Source organism: Chlorocebus sabaeus, chromosome 16 (genome assembly GCF_047675955.1).
Source record: "Chlorocebus sabaeus isolate Y175 chromosome 16, mChlSab1.0.hap1, whole genome shotgun sequence".
Classification (NCBI taxonomy): Eukaryota; Metazoa; Chordata; class Mammalia; order Primates; family Cercopithecidae; genus Chlorocebus; species Chlorocebus sabaeus.
In genome coordinates, this window is record NC_132919.1 from 16,223,945 (window position 1) to 16,241,250 (window position 17,306).

General features: G+C 47.1%; 1 protein-coding gene across 1 annotated transcript; it reads left to right on the forward strand.

The window, feature by feature from the left end:
• The first annotated feature begins 4,836 nt into the window (after positions 1–4,836).
• On the forward strand, positions 4,837–15,593 carry CENPV (centromere protein V). The gene is made up of 5 exons (XM_008010472.3): positions 4,837–5,318; positions 8,366–8,464; positions 9,700–9,769; positions 13,459–13,573; positions 15,186–15,593. The coding sequence occupies exons 1-5, from the start codon at positions 4,891–4,893 to the stop codon at positions 15,308–15,310; spliced, it is 837 nt and encodes a 278-aa protein (XP_008008663.1). The 5' UTR covers positions 4,837–4,890; the 3' UTR covers positions 15,311–15,593.
• Positions 15,594–17,306: the final 1,713 nt, after the last annotated feature.

Consider the following 17,306-nt stretch of genomic DNA (forward strand, 5'->3'; position numbering starts at 1 on the left):
CTCCCAAAGTGCTGGGATTATAGGCACCCGGCCAGCACATGCCTTTTTAATTGCCTTCTTGAGTTTTGGGTTTGCAATAACTATTCAATTGTTTTCTTCACCTCAAGCCTACTTAATGGTATAATGTCTTTAAAATAAAAGCCTAACTTATGGATTTTTTTTTTTTTTTTGAAACAGAGTTTCACTCTTGTTACCCAGGCTGTAGTGCAATGGCGCGATCTCAGCTCACCGCAACCTCCGCCTCCTGAGTTCAAGCAATTCTCCTGCCACAGCCTCCTGAGTAGCTGGGATCAAAGGCATGAGCTACCATGCCCAGCTAATTTTGTATTTTTATTAGAGATGGGGTTTCTCCATGTTGGTCAAGGCTGGTCTCGAACTCTTGACCTCAGGTGATCTGCCACCTTGGCCTCCCAAAGTGCTGGGATTACAGGTGTGAGCCACCATGCCCAGAGACGTTCTTCATTTTTAAATTGAGCTAAGTCTTATATACACTGAAGTGTTTTTATATGTTTTACATACCTCCATAACTACCACCCTGATCAAGATAATGTGGAGAACACATCCAGCATCTTGTTTTTCTTTGAGACGGAGTCTTGCTCTGTTGCCCAGGCTGGAGTGCAATGTTGCAACCTCCGGCTCACTACAACCGCCATCTCCCAGGTTCAAGAGATTCTCGTGTCTCAACCTCCCGAGTAGCTGAGGTTGCAGGTGCCTGTCAGCACGCCCAGCTAGTTTTTGTATTTCTAGTAGAGACAGGGTTTTGCCATGCTGGCCAGGCTGGTTTCAAACTCCTGACCTCAGGTAATACGCCCACCTCCGCCTCCCAAAGTGTTGGGATTACAGGCGTGAGCCATTGTGCCTGGCCATATCCAGCATTTTAGAAGAGTCCTTTGTTCTCTTTCCCAGTTAGTTCTCCTCAAGAATAACCACTCCCCACACCCAGTTTTTTTTTTTGGTTTGGTTTGGTTTGGTTTTCTTTTTTGAGACAAGGTCTCACTCTGTCACCCAGGATAGAGTATGGTGGTGCAATCACAGTTCACTGCAGCTTCTACCTCCTGGGCTCAGCCATTCTTCTCGCCTCAGCCTCCTGAGTCGCTGGGACTACAGGTGTGTGCCATGACATCCACCTAATTTTTGTATTTTTTGTAGAGATGCAGCCTCGCTCTGTTGCCCAGACTGGTCTGGAACTCCTGGCCTCAAGTGACCCACCTGCTTTGGCTTCCCAAAGTACTGGGATTACAGGCATGAGCCACCGCACCCAGCCACCACTCGTCTTATATCATCACTGTGAAATAGTTTTGGTTGATTTTGAACTTCATTTAAATGTATTTACACAATATGTACTCTTGTGTATGACTTATTTTACTCAATATGTCTGTGAGATTAATCCATGTTGTTGTACATATCTGTGGTTCACTCATTTGCATTGTGCTGTAGTATTCCATTAAATGATTATACTTTTTTTTTTTTTTTTTTTTTTTGAGACAGAGTCTTACTCTGTCACTCAGGCTGGAGTGCAGTGGCACAATCTTGGCTCACTGCAACCTCCGCCTCCCGGGTTCAAGTGATTCTCGTGCCTCAGCCTCCCAAGTAGCTGGGATTATAGGCGTCTGCCACCACACCCGGCTAATTTTTGTATTTTTAGTAGAGACAGGGTTTCGACATGTTGGCCAGGTTGGTCTTGAACTCCTGACCTTAAGTGATCCATCTGCCTCAGCTTCCCAAAGTGCTGGGATTACAGGTGTGAGCCACCTTGCCTGGCCTACATTTTATTTAATCTATGGTTGAAGAACATTTAGGGTGTTTCCAGTTTTTGGCTATTTGAATAGGCCGCTATGATATTGTTGCAACCCCCTAACCTCACTGGAATGTTGGTGGTTTGTGCGGTGTGTGGTGGCGGGCACCTGTGTTCCCAGCTACAGGAGGTTGAGGTGGAAGAATTGCTTGAGACTGGGAGGTGGAAGTTGCAGTGCGCCCGATCATGTTACTGCACTCCAGCCTGGGTGACGGGGAAGACCTCGTCTCAAAAACAAAAACCACACCAAAAAACAACAACAGTGCTAACCTGTGACCCAGAAAGTCCACTCCAATGTATGTACTAAAGAGAAATGTTAATCCACAAAAACCTTGTACACAAATGTCCATGTAAATAGGAGCTTTATTCATAATTGCCACAATTTGGAAACAACCCAAATATCCATTAACAGAATAAATTTTAATATATTCACAAATCAAATATTTCAGAGCAATAAAAAATCAATATACATAACATGGATGATTCCCAAAAACATGTTGAGTGAAAGATGTCAGGTGTAACAGAGTACATGCTGCTTTTACACTTGGTCTTAGCCAAAAGGTCGAGAAGCAATAATGCTGTTTTTATTTTTTTAAATTTTTTAAGTTTTTGAGACAAGGTCTCTTTGTTGCTGAGGCTTGACTGCAATGGTGTGAGCTCCACTCACTGTAGCCTTGACCTTCGGGGCTCAAGCGATTCTCTCACCTCAGCCTCCTGAGTAGCTGGGACCCCAGGCACAAGCTACCATGCCTGGCTTTTTTTTTTTTTTTTTTTTTTGACAGAGTTTCGTTCTTGTTGCCCAGGCTAGAGTACAGTGGCGCGGTCTCAGCTCGGTGCAACCTCCACCTCCCGGATTGGAGCAATTCTCATGCCTCAGCCTCCGGAGTAGCTGGGACTACCAGCAGGTGCCACCATGCCCGGCTAATTATATTTTTTTCAGTAGAGACGGGTTTTCACTACGTTGGCTAGGCTGGTCTTGAACGCCTGACCTCAAGTGATCCACCCGCCTCGGCCCAAAGTGCTGGAATTACAGGCATGAGCCACCGCCCAGCCCCGACTATTTTGTGTTTGTTTGTTTGCAGAGACGGGTTTCACCATGTTGGCCAAGGTTGGTTTTAAAAAACTCCTGGGCTCAAGCGATTTGCCCGCTTCGGCCTCCCAATAGTGCTGGCATTAGGCATGAGTCAATGCACCCGGCCTACATGCCGTTTTAAAATGATGTTCAAGAATAAGCAAAACCAACCTATGGTGGTAAAAGAACAGTGATCGCCTCTTGTTTTCTTTTGCCTGAGAGAAACTCTGCTGTATTGAAAATGTTCTGTATCTGAAGTGGTGGTGGTCACATAAGCTGTACATTTAAGATATTTGCACGTTGTGTGTAAACCATAATTCCAACAACAACAACAAAACGGCAAGGTGGGGCTCGGTGGCTCACGCCTGTAATCCCAACACTTGGGAAGGACTAGGTAGGAGGATCGCTTGAGGCCAGGAGTTAGATAGAGACCAGCCTGGGCAACATAGGGAAACTCGGTATCTACAAAACAATAGCAACAATTAGCGGGGCGTGGTGCGCCCGCAGTCTGTTGTCCCAGCTACTCCAGAGGCCCAGGCGGGATGATCGCTTGAGGCCAGGAGTTCTTGGCTACACTGAGCCGAGATCGCCACTGCACTCTAGTATGTTAGATCCTGTATGGGGCGGGGGCGGAAGGAAGACAGTTAAACTACGCCTTTAATTCAATAAACTATTAAACTAAAAATACCACGAAGAAAATCAGAATAAAGAAGAAAGATAGACTGAGTCAGGAGAATCGCTGGAACCGGGAGGCGGAGGTTGCAGTGAGCCGAGATCGTGCCACTACACTCCAGCCTGGCGACAGAGCGAGACTCCCAAAAAAAAAGAAAGATAGGCTGGGCGTGGTTATTTAGTAATCCCAGCACTTTGGGTGGCCGAGGCGGGCAGATCACCTGAGGTCAGGAGATCAAGACCAGCCTGGCTAACATGGTGAACCCGTCTCTACTAAAAATACAAAAATTGGCCGTGCACTGTGGCTCACGCCTGTAATCCCAGCACTTTGGGAGGCCGAGGAGGATGAATCACCTGAGGTCGGGAGTTCGGAAACAGCCTGACCAACATGGTGAAACACCGTCTCTACTAAAAATACAAAATTAGCCGGGTGTGGTGGCGAATGCCTGTAATCCCAGCTACTCGGGAGGCTGAGGCAGGAGAATCGCTTGAACCTGGGAGGCGGAGGTTGAGGTGAGCCTAGGCCATTGCACTCCAGCCTGGGCAACAAGAGCGAAACTCCGTCTGAAAAAAAAAAAAAGAAGAAGAAAGAAGAAGAAATTAAAGACGTAGAAAAATAAAAATGAGTCCAAAAAAAAAAAAAAAACGCGAGTTCTTTGCAGATATGATTAAAATAGAGCAACTAATAGGTTTGGGGACCATCTGGGTTCCATCAACGATTCTTGTGCCTTTTGTCTTTAAACTTTGGTGCTGCATTCATCAAAATCATACTAATGAAATTCGATGCGCGGGTCATTCATTTAATTAAAATGAAACCCCAAATCTGTTGACTATTGGTATCCTCATGACACTGTTCTATAATGTGACAGAAAAGACGAAGGTGAAGAACTATGGTTTTGGCCGCTGTTAACCAGGAGGTAGCAGGTGGCAGGCCGTTTACACAAATTGACTCGTTTTTGCAGACGAAGTTACCCTAGGCTGCCCGCTCGGATGAGCCTGCGAATTCAGGCCCGACCCAAGCCCCTCCAGGTCAGGAAGGTACGAAGAGCCCGCTGGATTCACACAAGGCAGGGGCGCCTTCGCAGGTGCGAGTGGATTCTGGGTATCGCGAGCGTAGGCCGGGCGCAGCCCCTCTGGGCCTGCGGGACTGAACAGGCAGGTGCGTCCCAGCGGCCGGGCGGGCCGGGTCTCCCTCCTGCGGGCAGGCGCCTGGCTGCGGGACGCGGCGGGCGGAGCGGGGGAGCCGGGCGCAGCGCCCCCTGGGCCTGAAGACTGGCGGGCGGCGGGGGCGCGCGCGGGCCGGCGGGGGCGCGCCGCGCTGCGAGGCCTGCGCGGCCAGGCTGCGGGAGCCATGCGGCGATCGAGGAGCTCTGCGGCCGCCAAGCTGCGCGGGCAGAAGCGGTCTGGGGCCTCCGGGGCCTCCGGGGCCTCCGCGGCCTCCGGGGCCCCCGCGGCCGCTGCCTCGGCCCCCAGCGCCATCCGCACACGGCGCTCCGCGAGCCAGGCCGAGAGCAAGAGCCAGGCGGCGGCGAAGCCGCCGTCGGAGAAGCCGCGGCTGAGGCGCTCGTCGCCGCGGGCCCAGGAGGAGGGCCCGGGGGAGCCGCCGCCGCCGCCGGAGCTGGCGTTGCTCCCGCCACCGCCGCCGCCGCCGACTCCCGCGACCCCGACGTCCTCGGCGTCCAACCTGGATCTGGGCGAGCAGCGGGAGCGCTGGGAGACGTTCCAGAAGCGGCAGAAGCTCACCTCTGAGGGCGCCGCCAAGCTCCTGCTGGACACCTTGTGAGTGCGGCGGGCCGGGACGCGCGGGAGCCGGTGCCACGCGGACCCCTCGGCAGGAGTCGGGCTCGCAGCCCGCGCGCAGGCCTTGGGCGCCTTTCAGCTCTGATCCTTCCACGTTACGGAGCCGACGCGGCTCCCCCGTTAGCACTGGGGTTGTTCGCTAATTCTAAGGGCGGCGGGGCGGTGCTTCTAGGGCTCTGTGGTCCGGGAATTGAAAGGGGGCTTCGTCCGGAGCTTGAGGGCGCGCGCGGCCGTCTTGGGACACAAAGGGTCTTTCCCGGCCACAAGCATCGTGCTCGGGGACGTTGTCTCTTGCTGGCGCGCAAAGGGTGTGGGGGCCTTTCCTAATGAAAAGAAGATATATCCCACGGCTTTCTCTTACCTGAATCCCGTTTTTTTATGTTTGCACACGTGTTTTTGAGGGTGGGTGTAAGGGAAAGGTAGAATCGCTGAAGGAAGCATGAGTAGTTTTGGACTAACTGGGAAGCGAAATCCCGTCATTGTTCCAGGCACTGCCAGGGAGGGAGCAGGGGGCGGGGGTTATTGATCCGGGAGAGAAGCGCGCGCAAAGAGATGCTCCGGCGGCGGCGGCGGCGGGGATGCCTGCGCAAGGAGGCTTTTATGTGCTCCGCCAGCTAATGCTCCCGGCCGCTCGTCGTCCTGGCTGCTCCGCAGTCTTTTAGATGGCCCAATGAGCATCCCGAGTGTCCGCAAGTTAGAAAAGAGCTGTTAACTGGGCTGTTAAAGGGCTGCCTTCTTTTCTCCAAATGTGATCTGGATTCCTGCCTCGGGGAAAAGTTGTGCTACGGAGAGATATTTTAACGGCCTGATAATGTATTTCAGTGTTAATTTTACGAATTAAAAAGAACAATCAAAACACTAGGGGGAAAGACCGACAAGAATAACCTAGCAGTTGCATAACCTGAGAATTACTTCTTTTCTTGAACATGTTCCTTTGAGCTGCTTGCAGAAGAAATTCTCTTAGTTAGGATGGGTCGTCCCCGACAGAAGATATATATTTGGTTTTCTGTGTGCTTCATACATATTTGGTTTTGTCTGTGCTTCACTTTTTGGTTTTTCATCTTGGACTGCACACTAAATTTTTAAAAAACGTTCATCCATCAAACATTTTTTGAGCACCTATGGGGTAACCGCTGCCTCTGGGCAGAAGGAATATGAAGATCCTTAGGAATGTAAAACTCATGGTGACTTCAAGGCATATAGAAAAAGAAAAAAAAAGGAATGTAAAACTCAAATTTGAGGTAAATTTTTACTTTAAGACAAACTGATAAATGGTCAAGAAAAAGGTTTAAAATAGTGACAGAAAAGAGATGTTTTTCTCCCACTAGATTGCCATGACTTTGTACTTATAAAGTCCACTAAATTATATTCAAAAAATGTGTATAACTGTACCATTTTCGTTACAATATTGTATAGAAAAAAGTTTGGGAGAATATATAGCAAATAATTACCTGTAGATCCCTCTGGGTGTAAAGATTACAGGAGGCTTTCACTTTGAGCACTCTCAGATACTGTAAAGTTTGGATTTTTTACAATAAGCATTATGTATGCCCCCAAAATTAAAATACATAAACTTGTAAAGAAACATGAAAAAATGATCAGTCTTAATCATGCAAATTAAAACTGCAGTGAGCTATTTTTCCTATGATTATTGCCGGAGACTGTACTGTGAAATGTTTTCTCATTTGTATATCGGGTAAGAGTGTTCAGTCCTTTTGGAAAGGGATTTTATGACGTTTATCAGATCTTAATGTTCATTTCTGAGTTTGGCTTATGTATAAGCTTTAAAAGGATTAAAATGGCATATAGGCCAGGTGAGGTGGCTCACGCCTGTAATCCTAGCACTTTGGGAGGCCAAGGCGGGTGGATCACCTGAGGTGGGGAGTTTGAGACCAGCCTGACCAAATGGAGAAACCCCGTCTCTATTAAAAATACAAAATTAGCCAGGTGTGGTGGAGCACGCCTGTAATCCCAGCTACTCGGGAGGCTGAGGCAGGAGAATTGTTTGAACACTGGAGGCAGAGGTTGCAGTGAGCAGAGATTGTGCCACTGCACTCCAGCCTGGGCAACAAGAATGAAACTCTGTCTCAAAAAAAAAAAAAAAAAAAAATCTGTATGTAATGTATATTACAACTATATAAAACGCATGTATGTGAAGAATAGTGGAAAGAAATAGAGTAAAAATATGAGCCTTTATTAACTTTCTCAAAAGGCTCTTTGGAACCTCTAGACTTGATTGAGTACCCAGTCTTAATTTTCATAGCAGCCTGTACCTCCTTTATCACAATCATAATTAATTATTATTTGAGTAATTTGTTAATGTCGGTAAGGGCAGCAATCATGTCTGCTGTGTCTTGTTTACTGTTCTCTCCTTCGTGCCCAGCTCATAAAAATTTTTAGTATTTGAGGCTGGGAGGGGTGGCTCATGCCTATAATTCCAGCACTTTGGGAGTCCAAGATGGGTGGATCACGAGGTCAGGAGTTCAAGACCAGCTTGGCCAAGATGGTGAAACCTTATCTCTACTAAAAATACAAAAATTAGCAGGGTGTGGTGGCAGGCATTTGTAATCCCAGCTACTTGGGAGGCTGAGGCAGGAGAATTGCTTGAACCCAGGCAGCAGAGGTTGCAGTGAGCCAAGATTGCACCATTGCACTCTAGCCTGGGCAATAGAGTGAGACTCCATCTCCAAAAAAAAAAAAAAAAAAATTTTGTATTTGACATATAAATAAAAATGTTTGGTAGTGGGTTAGGATCCCTCACATTTTCGAAATGTTTGGAATGTTCTGTTTTGCAACTTAATACAATTTAAGAAATTGGAGAAAAGAGAGCTCATAGATAAAGAAGGTGCTGAAACCATTCTTGACTTAGAAAATTGACAGTATCTCCTTAAAAGCAGAAGTGCATTTGGTTGTCATGTAGAAAAGACTTTTGTCTAATCTTACGTCTTTCATTCAACAACGAAAAGAAAGAGAGCAGGAGGTAGCTATTCAGAAATTCTTATCTTTCTGATTTTTGTTTCATTTAGTGAATACCAGGGCCTGGTGAAGCACACAGGAGGCTGCCACTGTGGAGCAGTTCGTTTTGAAGTTTGGGCCTCAGCAGACTTGCATATATTTGACTGCAAGTGAGTATTTTTTTTCCCCCTAAATTGACTTAAAAGAATTTCAGAGTTAAAATGCAGTATTTCAAAATAATCTGGGGAGTTGGGGTACAGAGGAAACGTTGGCCATGGGCTGGTAACTGCTGAAGTCAGGTGATGGGGACAGAAAGGTTCATTGTTCTATTCTTTCTCCTTTTGTGTGGCTCACCACAGAGCTTCAACAGCATGGCCCAGGTGACACAGAGCAGGGTCCTCAGGGCTTGTGACTTGTGGCAGCGTCACCCTCAGACTGACACTGCTGAGGAGCCGGGGGCGGATAGCTGCAGGTGTGCCTGGCTGGGTACTGAGTGGAAAGCCTTGGGCAGAATCTTCGTAGGAGTCTGGAGTTGGGGAGAATTGGAGGGTGCTTTAGTGAAGGATGTGTACACCTAGAGGCTCCCCAGGCCCTACACTCTCGCTCTGCTCTTTGGTTGAGGCAGATGGTGCTGCTGGCTGTGGAGGGCCTGATTTGTACCACCTTCCCCGGCATTATGATGGAGCAGGGACGACAGGCTCTGGCTTTGGGACCCAAAGTTGGCATGCAGCTAATTATTTAACAGCATCCAGTCCTTTTTGCCCCTAGGTACCGGAATTATATATGAATAATAAGCACATACGATGGAATTACTCAAATGGAGAACTGACCAGGCTACTAACAATAGAGTCCAGATTGGAAAAGAAGCACTGTGGAATAACTTGTGAGAGGATTCTATACTAAATTAGAACTTTTTCAAAGGTGGCCTGAAAAGAGGGGACTTCAGTTTAATTCCAGAGATGGTAATTCTGGGGACATGTTTTACTTGGAGCTGGACTTCTTGTGACATGGTGATGAAGAAAGAGGGCAACCTAAACATCCTTGTCCATTTTTGATGTGGATGTCTCAGAGACATCAGGTTGTAGAAGTGTCTGAAATTTGTTTTCTAAGTGTCTCTGAAGTCCAGCGCTTCTCCTTCACTATAAAGAACTGGGGGGTGGGCAGTACAGACGTGTCTGTTGGTCCTGTGTTCTGAGCATTGCAGAGCCCCCCTGGGCTCTGCTGTACTTGCAAACCAGAGGCCCTGGATATCCAGGCCTTTGCCCCAGCTCCTTGGCCCTGGATGGTACTGAAAAGAGCCTTATCTGTGGGGTCGGCTGGCTCTGAAAACGTATCAGGCTGGGCTGCTCAGGCACAGAGGACGCAGGTGGCTGTTCACAATCTGGAATTTGCTCTCTTTCTGTAGCTGCAGCATTTGCAAGAAGAAGCAGAATAGACACTTCATTGTTCCAGCTTCTCGCTTCAAGCTCCTGAAGGTCAGTGCTTAAGAGCAGGGTCAAGGAGTGCAGAACCCATTGGTGAGATTTACAACACTCCCCAGCGAACCCTCAGCATGCCCTCTGTAGCATGGGAGGGGCCTGGAGCTTAGCAGGGCCTCTCACGGGCTTTGGTTTCAGACTGACATTTAAAAGGTGGGCTGGGCGCAGTGGCTCACGCTTGTAATCCCAGCACTTTGGGAGGCCGAGATGGGTGGATCATCTGAAGTCAGGAGTTGAGGACCAGCCTGGCCAACATGGTGAAACCCTATCTTTACTAAAAATACAAAAATTAGCTGAGCATAGTGGCGCATGCCTGTAATCCCAGCTACTTGGGGGGCCACGACAGGAGAATCACTTGAACCTGGGAGGCGGAGGTTGCAGTGAGCCAAGATCGCGCCATTGCACTCCAGCCTGGTTGATGAGCGAAACTCCATCTCAAAAAAAATGAAAATAAAAAATAAAAGGTTGTGTTATTTTTTACCTTTGTTTTTTGGAGGCCTATTTGGTATTGTGGAAACATTTTCAAATTCAGAGAATCAAATAACAATAAAATCACCTAAATCCTATCAACTAAAGGTAACCACTGTTAATATTTTGGTGTCTGTCCTTGTGTATTATTTTCTACTCTGAGAAAATACATCTGAGACTACATCCAAACCTATCGTCTTATGTTTATTAAATAGAATTTTACCATTCTTTTTGTTGATAATCTGCTTATCTCATTTCCCAATGAAAAGCTTATATACATATTTTTAACTTTAATTTTATTATTTTGGGGAATTTTTTGTACTTGGTACAAAATTGGAAAGGTAGAAGAAAATGTATATACACACAGTGAAAAGTCTTTCCCTACTGTCCCCATGCCCCAGTCGCCTTCTTCCCCACAGCCGATTTCCTAGTCTACTTATCCCATCACTGTCTCTGCATCATTGCACTTCTAGGTTGAGTCCAGTTTTTTTCTGATTATCAGCAACACTGTGGTGAACCTCCTTGGTATAAATTTTTGACAATTTAGAAATTTTTTCTTCAGGATCAATTCTCTTAGAAATAAGTTATCTGGCTATTCTGGGCACACTTCTATACCCTGCTCTACAAGGAGCAGTGAAAAAAAAAAAGAGAGCGCTTTAATTCCATCCAGATAATGCTGGATGGCTTGGGACCACCTGGCAGTCCTTTGCTGCTTTTCTGTGCTGCGGTGGCTATGGAGTGAGCAAGGCTCCTCAGGGAGCTATTTCTATAGGAAGCACAATTCTGGATGGTATGTTAGTGGCTGGGGAAGCGTAAAGAGGGTTAACAATGATAAGAAACCTCTACCCCCTCCCCTTCAGCTGTCTGATTTCTCTCCCTAAAGGTAGGCCATTGTTTCTTGGATCCCTTTTCAAAGATACACATGCATATAAAAGCACATACAGGCCAGGCAGGGTGGCTCATGCCTGTAGTCCTAGCACTTTGGAAGGCCAAGGTGGGCTGATCACTTGAGCCCAGGAGTTCAACACCAGCCTGGGCAACACAGTGAGACCCCCATGTCTACAGAAAATAAAAAAATCAGCTAGGCGTGGTGTTGCATGCCTATAGTCCCAGCTGCTCAGGAGGCTGAGGTGGGAGAATCACTTGAACCTGGGAGGTCAAGGCTGCAATAAGCCGTGATCATACCACTGCACTTCAGCCTGGGTAACAGTGAGACCTTGTCTCAAAAAACAAAACAAAACAAAAACAAAAAAACAACACACATACCAGTATATAGCCTTAAAAAAAAAAAAGAAAAGAAAAAAGAAATGGTAGTATACCACATACATTGTTTTATACCTTGCTTAACTTTTTTTTTGAGACAGTCTCACTCTGTCGCCTAGGCTGGAGTGCAGTGGTGTGATCTCGGCTCACTGTAACCTCCGCCTCCCAGGCTCAAGTGATTCTTCTGCCTCAGCCTCCTGAGTAGCTGGGACTACAGGTGCCCGCCACCACATCTGGCTAATTTTTATATTTTTAGTAGAGTCAAGTTTTCGCCATGTTGGCCAGGCTAGTCTTGAACTCCTGACCTCAAGTGACCTGCCCACCTTGGCCTACCAAAGTGCTGGGATTACAGGCATGAGCCACTGTGCCTGGCCTATACCTTGCTTAACTTTGTAACCTTGGCAATTGTTCCATGTTAGTATTTGTAGCGCTGTCTCATTCTTCTCAAAAGTCGGAGAATATTCCATTTTATGAGTGTCCATAATGCCTAACGGGTCCTCTATTGATGGACATTTTCAATTTTTTCAATCTTTAGCCTTTCTAAACGGTGCTATAGTATCTATATACCTATGTCATTGAGACATTTGTAATATATTTGTAAGATAAATTTCAAGAAATGGAATTATGTGCTAAAGCGTATGTACGCTTTAAAATTTTGGTAGATGTTGGTGAATTGTACCAATTCCTATTCCTGTGACTGATGTATGAGAGCACATATTTCTCTACATACTTGTCAATACCATGTTAACAGCTTTGATTTTGCCCACCTGACAGTGAAATACATCTCACCGAAGTTCATTTGGGTGAGCATTTCATAGGCTAAAGAGTGATTTATTTTTCTTTCTATCTGAACTGGTCATTCATGTCCTTTGTCCAGTCTCCCATTTGTATTATCCATTAAGGAAATTAGCCTATCTATGATGTCTGGCAAATATTTTTTTCCTGGTTTGTCCTTTGTGGATAAATTAAGCACAGCCATCAGTTTTCTTAAGACCTTGAGCCGTTCTGTTTGGGGACATGGAGAGCCAGACCCTTGGGTGAACTCTTTCTCCATATAGGCCCTGGGAAGCAAGCTCTCTTCCTCCCTGATGTGATGTATGAGGGAAGGCTTAAGGCTGAATTCTGTGTGCAGCTGACCTAAGGGAAGCTGTAAGCTGTCACGCTCCAGACTGACATGACTCTGTATAGTGTAGATGGGTCTCTGTCCTCAAGAAGGTCCCAGTCTCTTACAGGAGATAGGAAGTGGCCTCTTAATACAAAGAGCCCTACAAAAGACCTCCCCCCATTAAATTTTTTTCAATATATATTTTTTAATGGTGCAATCTCAGCTCACCGCAGCCTCCACCTCCCCAGGCTCAACTGATGCTCCTACCTCAGCCACCCAAGTAGCTGGGACTACAGGTGTGTGCCACTTCACCTGGCTAATTTTTGGAGTTTTTTTTGTAGAAACAGGGTTTTGCCATGTTGCCCAGGTTAGTCTTGAACTTCTGGGCTCAAGCAATCTGCCTGCCTCGGTCTCTCAAAGTGTTGGGATTACAGGCATAAGCCATCATGACTGGCCAAAGATGTATTTTTTAAGTGACAAAAAAAATCTCTTTGTGGCCGGGCACGGTGGCTCACACCTGTAATCCCAGCACTTTGGGAGGCCGAGGCAGATGAATCACGAGGTCAGGAGTTCGAGACCAGCCTGGCCAACATGGCGAAACCCTGTCTGTACTAAAAATACAAAAAATTAGCCGGGCTTGGGGGCACGCGTTTGTAATCCCAGCTACTTGGGAGGCTGAGGCAGGAAAATCTCTTGAACCTGGGCAGGCGGAGGTTGCAGTGAGCCAAGATCGTGCCACTGCACTCCAGCCTGAGAGACAGTGGGAGACTCTGTCTCGAAAAATAAATAAATAAATAAATAAACAAAGCTCTTTGTAAAAAAGAACACCTGTTTGTCTGTTTTCACCTAGGGAGCTGAGCACATAACGACTTACACATTCAATACTCACAAAGCCCAGCACACCTTCTGTAAGAGATGTGGCGTTCAGAGCTTCTATACTCCACGCTCAAACCCTGGAGGCTTCGGTGAGTAATGGGGATGGACTGCAAGCTCGGGAACACAGAGAGGCCCGTGGTGCTCTCACTTAAAGTCTTGGTTGGACAGGGGGACACTGACTAGACCCTGTCACATGTGTATCTTAGAGGAACAGGGCTCCTCAGCAGAGCGCTTTCCACGTGATAGAATGTGAGTCAGGCTCTGGTGAAACTTGTCTGAATCCCATATCTGAATGTGGTGAAGTTGGACTCGGAGCCCATCCAGGTTGTGATTCTCATTCACTGGTGCTGCCAGAGCTGGTGTTGCTGGGGATCGTGTTGAAGGGTAGGGAGTAGAGGGGTGGGGAGATGGGCTTGTGGGGCCAGGGGAGGCAGGTTTAATAATGACAGGGGTTAAGGGAGTGAAGGAGGCAAGATTGGGGAGCATTGATAATGCCATTTGAAAGCTTTTTGGTTGTTCAAAAATTAGGCAGGACTGGCTGGCTGCGGTGGCTCACACCTGTATCCCAGCACTTTGGGAGGTCAAAGTGGGAGGATTTCTTGAGCTCAGGAGTTTGAGACCAGCCTGGGAAACATAGCAAGACCCTATCTCTGTTCTTTTTAAAAAATAAACAAGCAGGGGACCCTCCAAGCCCCGCTTCAGGGCCTACTTGGGTCTGACAGTTGTTGAGAATCACACCAATTGTAGTGTGAATTGAAGGGGAAAGCAGAGGTGGAAGATGTTCCTGAGGACTCTTGTTCTCTGTGTCAGTGCAGCCTCCAGAGCTGCGAGAGCAGCTGTGACTGTCAGTGTCTTTTGCTTTATGTCAGTGTCTTTTGTAGAGGGGTGCATGGTGTCTTCCTTACCGCACCCCCATTGCTTTAGGGGCTCTGTTCCTCATCTGTCACATGGAGACTCATTCCTGTCTACCTCGCAGAACAGGAAAGAGTTTTGAAAAGTATGAAATCTTGTACAAATGGGAAGACATTTAATTCTTAGAAAGTTATCTCTCTAAGGCCAGGCGTGGTGGCTTACCTGAGGTCAGGAGTTCGAGACCAGCCTGACCAACATGGAGAAACCCTGTCTCTACTAAAAATACAAAATTAGCCAGGCTTTGGTAGTGCACACCTGTAATCCCAGCTACTTGGGAGACTGAGGCAGGAGAATCACTTGAATCCGGGAGGCAGAGGTTGCCAAGAGCCAAGATCACACCATTGTACTCCAGTCTGGGCAACAAGAGCTAAACTCTGTCTCAAAAAAAAGGAAAGAAAGTTATCTATCTAAATACAGGAAAGGCCTGTGAATTCTTTAGGCCGCCAGTCAGAGATTGCTCTGGGCTGTGCCTTTCTGCATGTTGTACTGTCAGCTTGGTATTGAATGATGTCTAGCCTTGGCCATCCCTGGTTCAGGGAGTGTGATTCCCATCTGGCAGCTGAGGAAAGTGAGCCAGAGGGCTGAAGCGGTAGGCTAGAGCCAGTGCTTTCCGAGCCAGCTGGCAGCCTGTGGGTCTCATCGCTGAAGCCATAAGCTGTGGCATATCCTTTGGAATCCCTAATGTGTAGCATGATGATGCCTGCAGGTGGGAGCTTATCCAGGAGCCAGTACACCATCTGGTCTCACTCATACTGAGGATCCCTCTTTGTCTGTGCCACTTTCTCCTAGGAATCGCCCCCCACTGCCTGGATGAGGGCACTGTGCGGAGTATGGTCACTGAGGAATTCAATGGCAGTGATTGGGAGAAGGCCATGAAAGAGCACAAGACCATCAAGAACATGTCTAAAGAGTGAGCTTCTGCCTCTCCTGCCCTTTGAAAAGGAGGAATGATTGGGGCCAGCAACTTTGCTTTCCTTGCCGTGCCTCGGTGGTGCTCCTGAATGTGGCTGACCTGGGCTGCTGGTTCCGTTGACTAGGGCCATCTTGATCTCTGCAGTTTGCTCCAGCTACCAGTTTCTTTAGGCAGCTCTTTGTCCTCCCTCTGCCCAGATTTTGATGTAGTCTAGTTGACATCCTTCTCTTCCCAACTTTTGTGTGATCTTTTAGGAAAAAAAAATAAATATTTTTAACATTAAAGCAGTTACTTTGGTTTATCATTTCTTTTGTACTGTGATTTGCTTCTGAGGCCAGTCGATTAATAGCAGATATGTACTCAGCACTATCAAGATGTTTGCAACCAGGCATTGTGGCTTAAGCCTGTAGTTCCAGCTACTCTGGAGGGTTGATCGAGCCCAGGAGGTTGAGGCTGCAGTGAGCTGTGTTCGCGCCACTGCAGTCCAGCCTGGGTGACAGAATGAGACTGTCTCAAAAAAAAAAAAAAAGTTGGGAGCCAAATTGGAAAGAAGACATAAACAATTATTAAAAATGGAAGATTGTGGCTGGGCATGGTGGCTCACACCTGTAATCCCAGCACTTTGGGAGGCTGAGGCGGGTGGATTACTTGAGGTCAGGAATTCGAGACCAGCCTGGCCAACATGTTGAGACCCTGTCTCTACTAAAATTACAAAAATTAGCTGGGCATGGTGGTGTGTGCCTGTAGTACCCAGCTACTTGTGAGGCTGAGGCAGGAGAATCACTTGAACCTGAGAGGCAGAGGTTGCAGTGAGTGGAGATTGCGCCACTGCACTCCAGCCTGGGTGATGGAGCGAGACTCCATCTCAAGAAAAAAGAAAAAAGGAAAAAAAAAAAAAAGGCTGGGCACCATGGCTGACACCTGTCATCCCAGCACTTTGGAAGGCCGAGGCAGGTGGATCACCTGAGGTCGGGTATTTGAGACCAGGCTGGCCAACATGGTGAAACCCCATTTCTACTAAAAATACAGATTAGCCTGGTGTGGTGGTGGGCGCTTGTAATCCCAGCTACTAAGGAGGCTGAGGCAGGATAATTGCTTGAACCCAGGAGGCAGAGGTTGTAGTGAGCCAAGATTGCGCCACTGCACTGCAGCCTGGGTGACAGAACAAGACTGTCTCAAAAAAAAAAAAAAAAAATTGTGAATGGTTACAATCCATGTGAGCTGTAAAGATAATAAGAGCTCTAAGAGTTCAAAGGAGAGAACTCAGGGAAGCCTTGAGGAGAGAATGATTTGAGTCTATTTTTAAAAAGTTAAATCAGCTTCTAATTTCTTTTTCAGTTGTAAAATACACATAAAATTTACCATAAACTTAATTTATTTAGAGACAGAGTCTCCCTCTTGAGTTATTTTGAGACTGTCTTGCTCTGTCACCTAGGCTGGAGTGCAGTACATGAACATGGCTCACTATAGCCTTGACTTAGATCTCCCCACTCTTAGCTTCTGGAGTAGCTGGGACTACAGGTGTGTGCCACCACATCCGGCTAATATTTTTTGTAGAGACAAAGTCACTCCATGTTGCCCAGGCTGGTCTCAAACTCCTGGGCTCAAGCGGTCCTCCTGCCTCGGCCTCCCAAAATGTTGTGATTACAGGCATGAGCCACTGCACTTGGTCTTAACCATTTTTAAGTGTACAATTCAGCAGTGTTAAGTACATCCACATTGTTGTGCAGCCAACACTGCCATCCACCTCCAGAACTCTTCACCTTGCAAAACTGAAACTCTGTACCCATGAAACAACAACTTTGATCCTATTTTTAAAGGAAGCAAGATTTCGGCTGGGCGCGATATCTCACGCCTGTAATCCCTGCACTTTGGGAGGCCACGGCAGGTGGATGGCCTGAGATCGGGAGTGCAAGACCAGCCTGGCCAACATGAAACCCTGTCTCTACTAAAAATACAAGAATTAGTTGGGCGTGGTGGCAGGCACCTGTAATCCC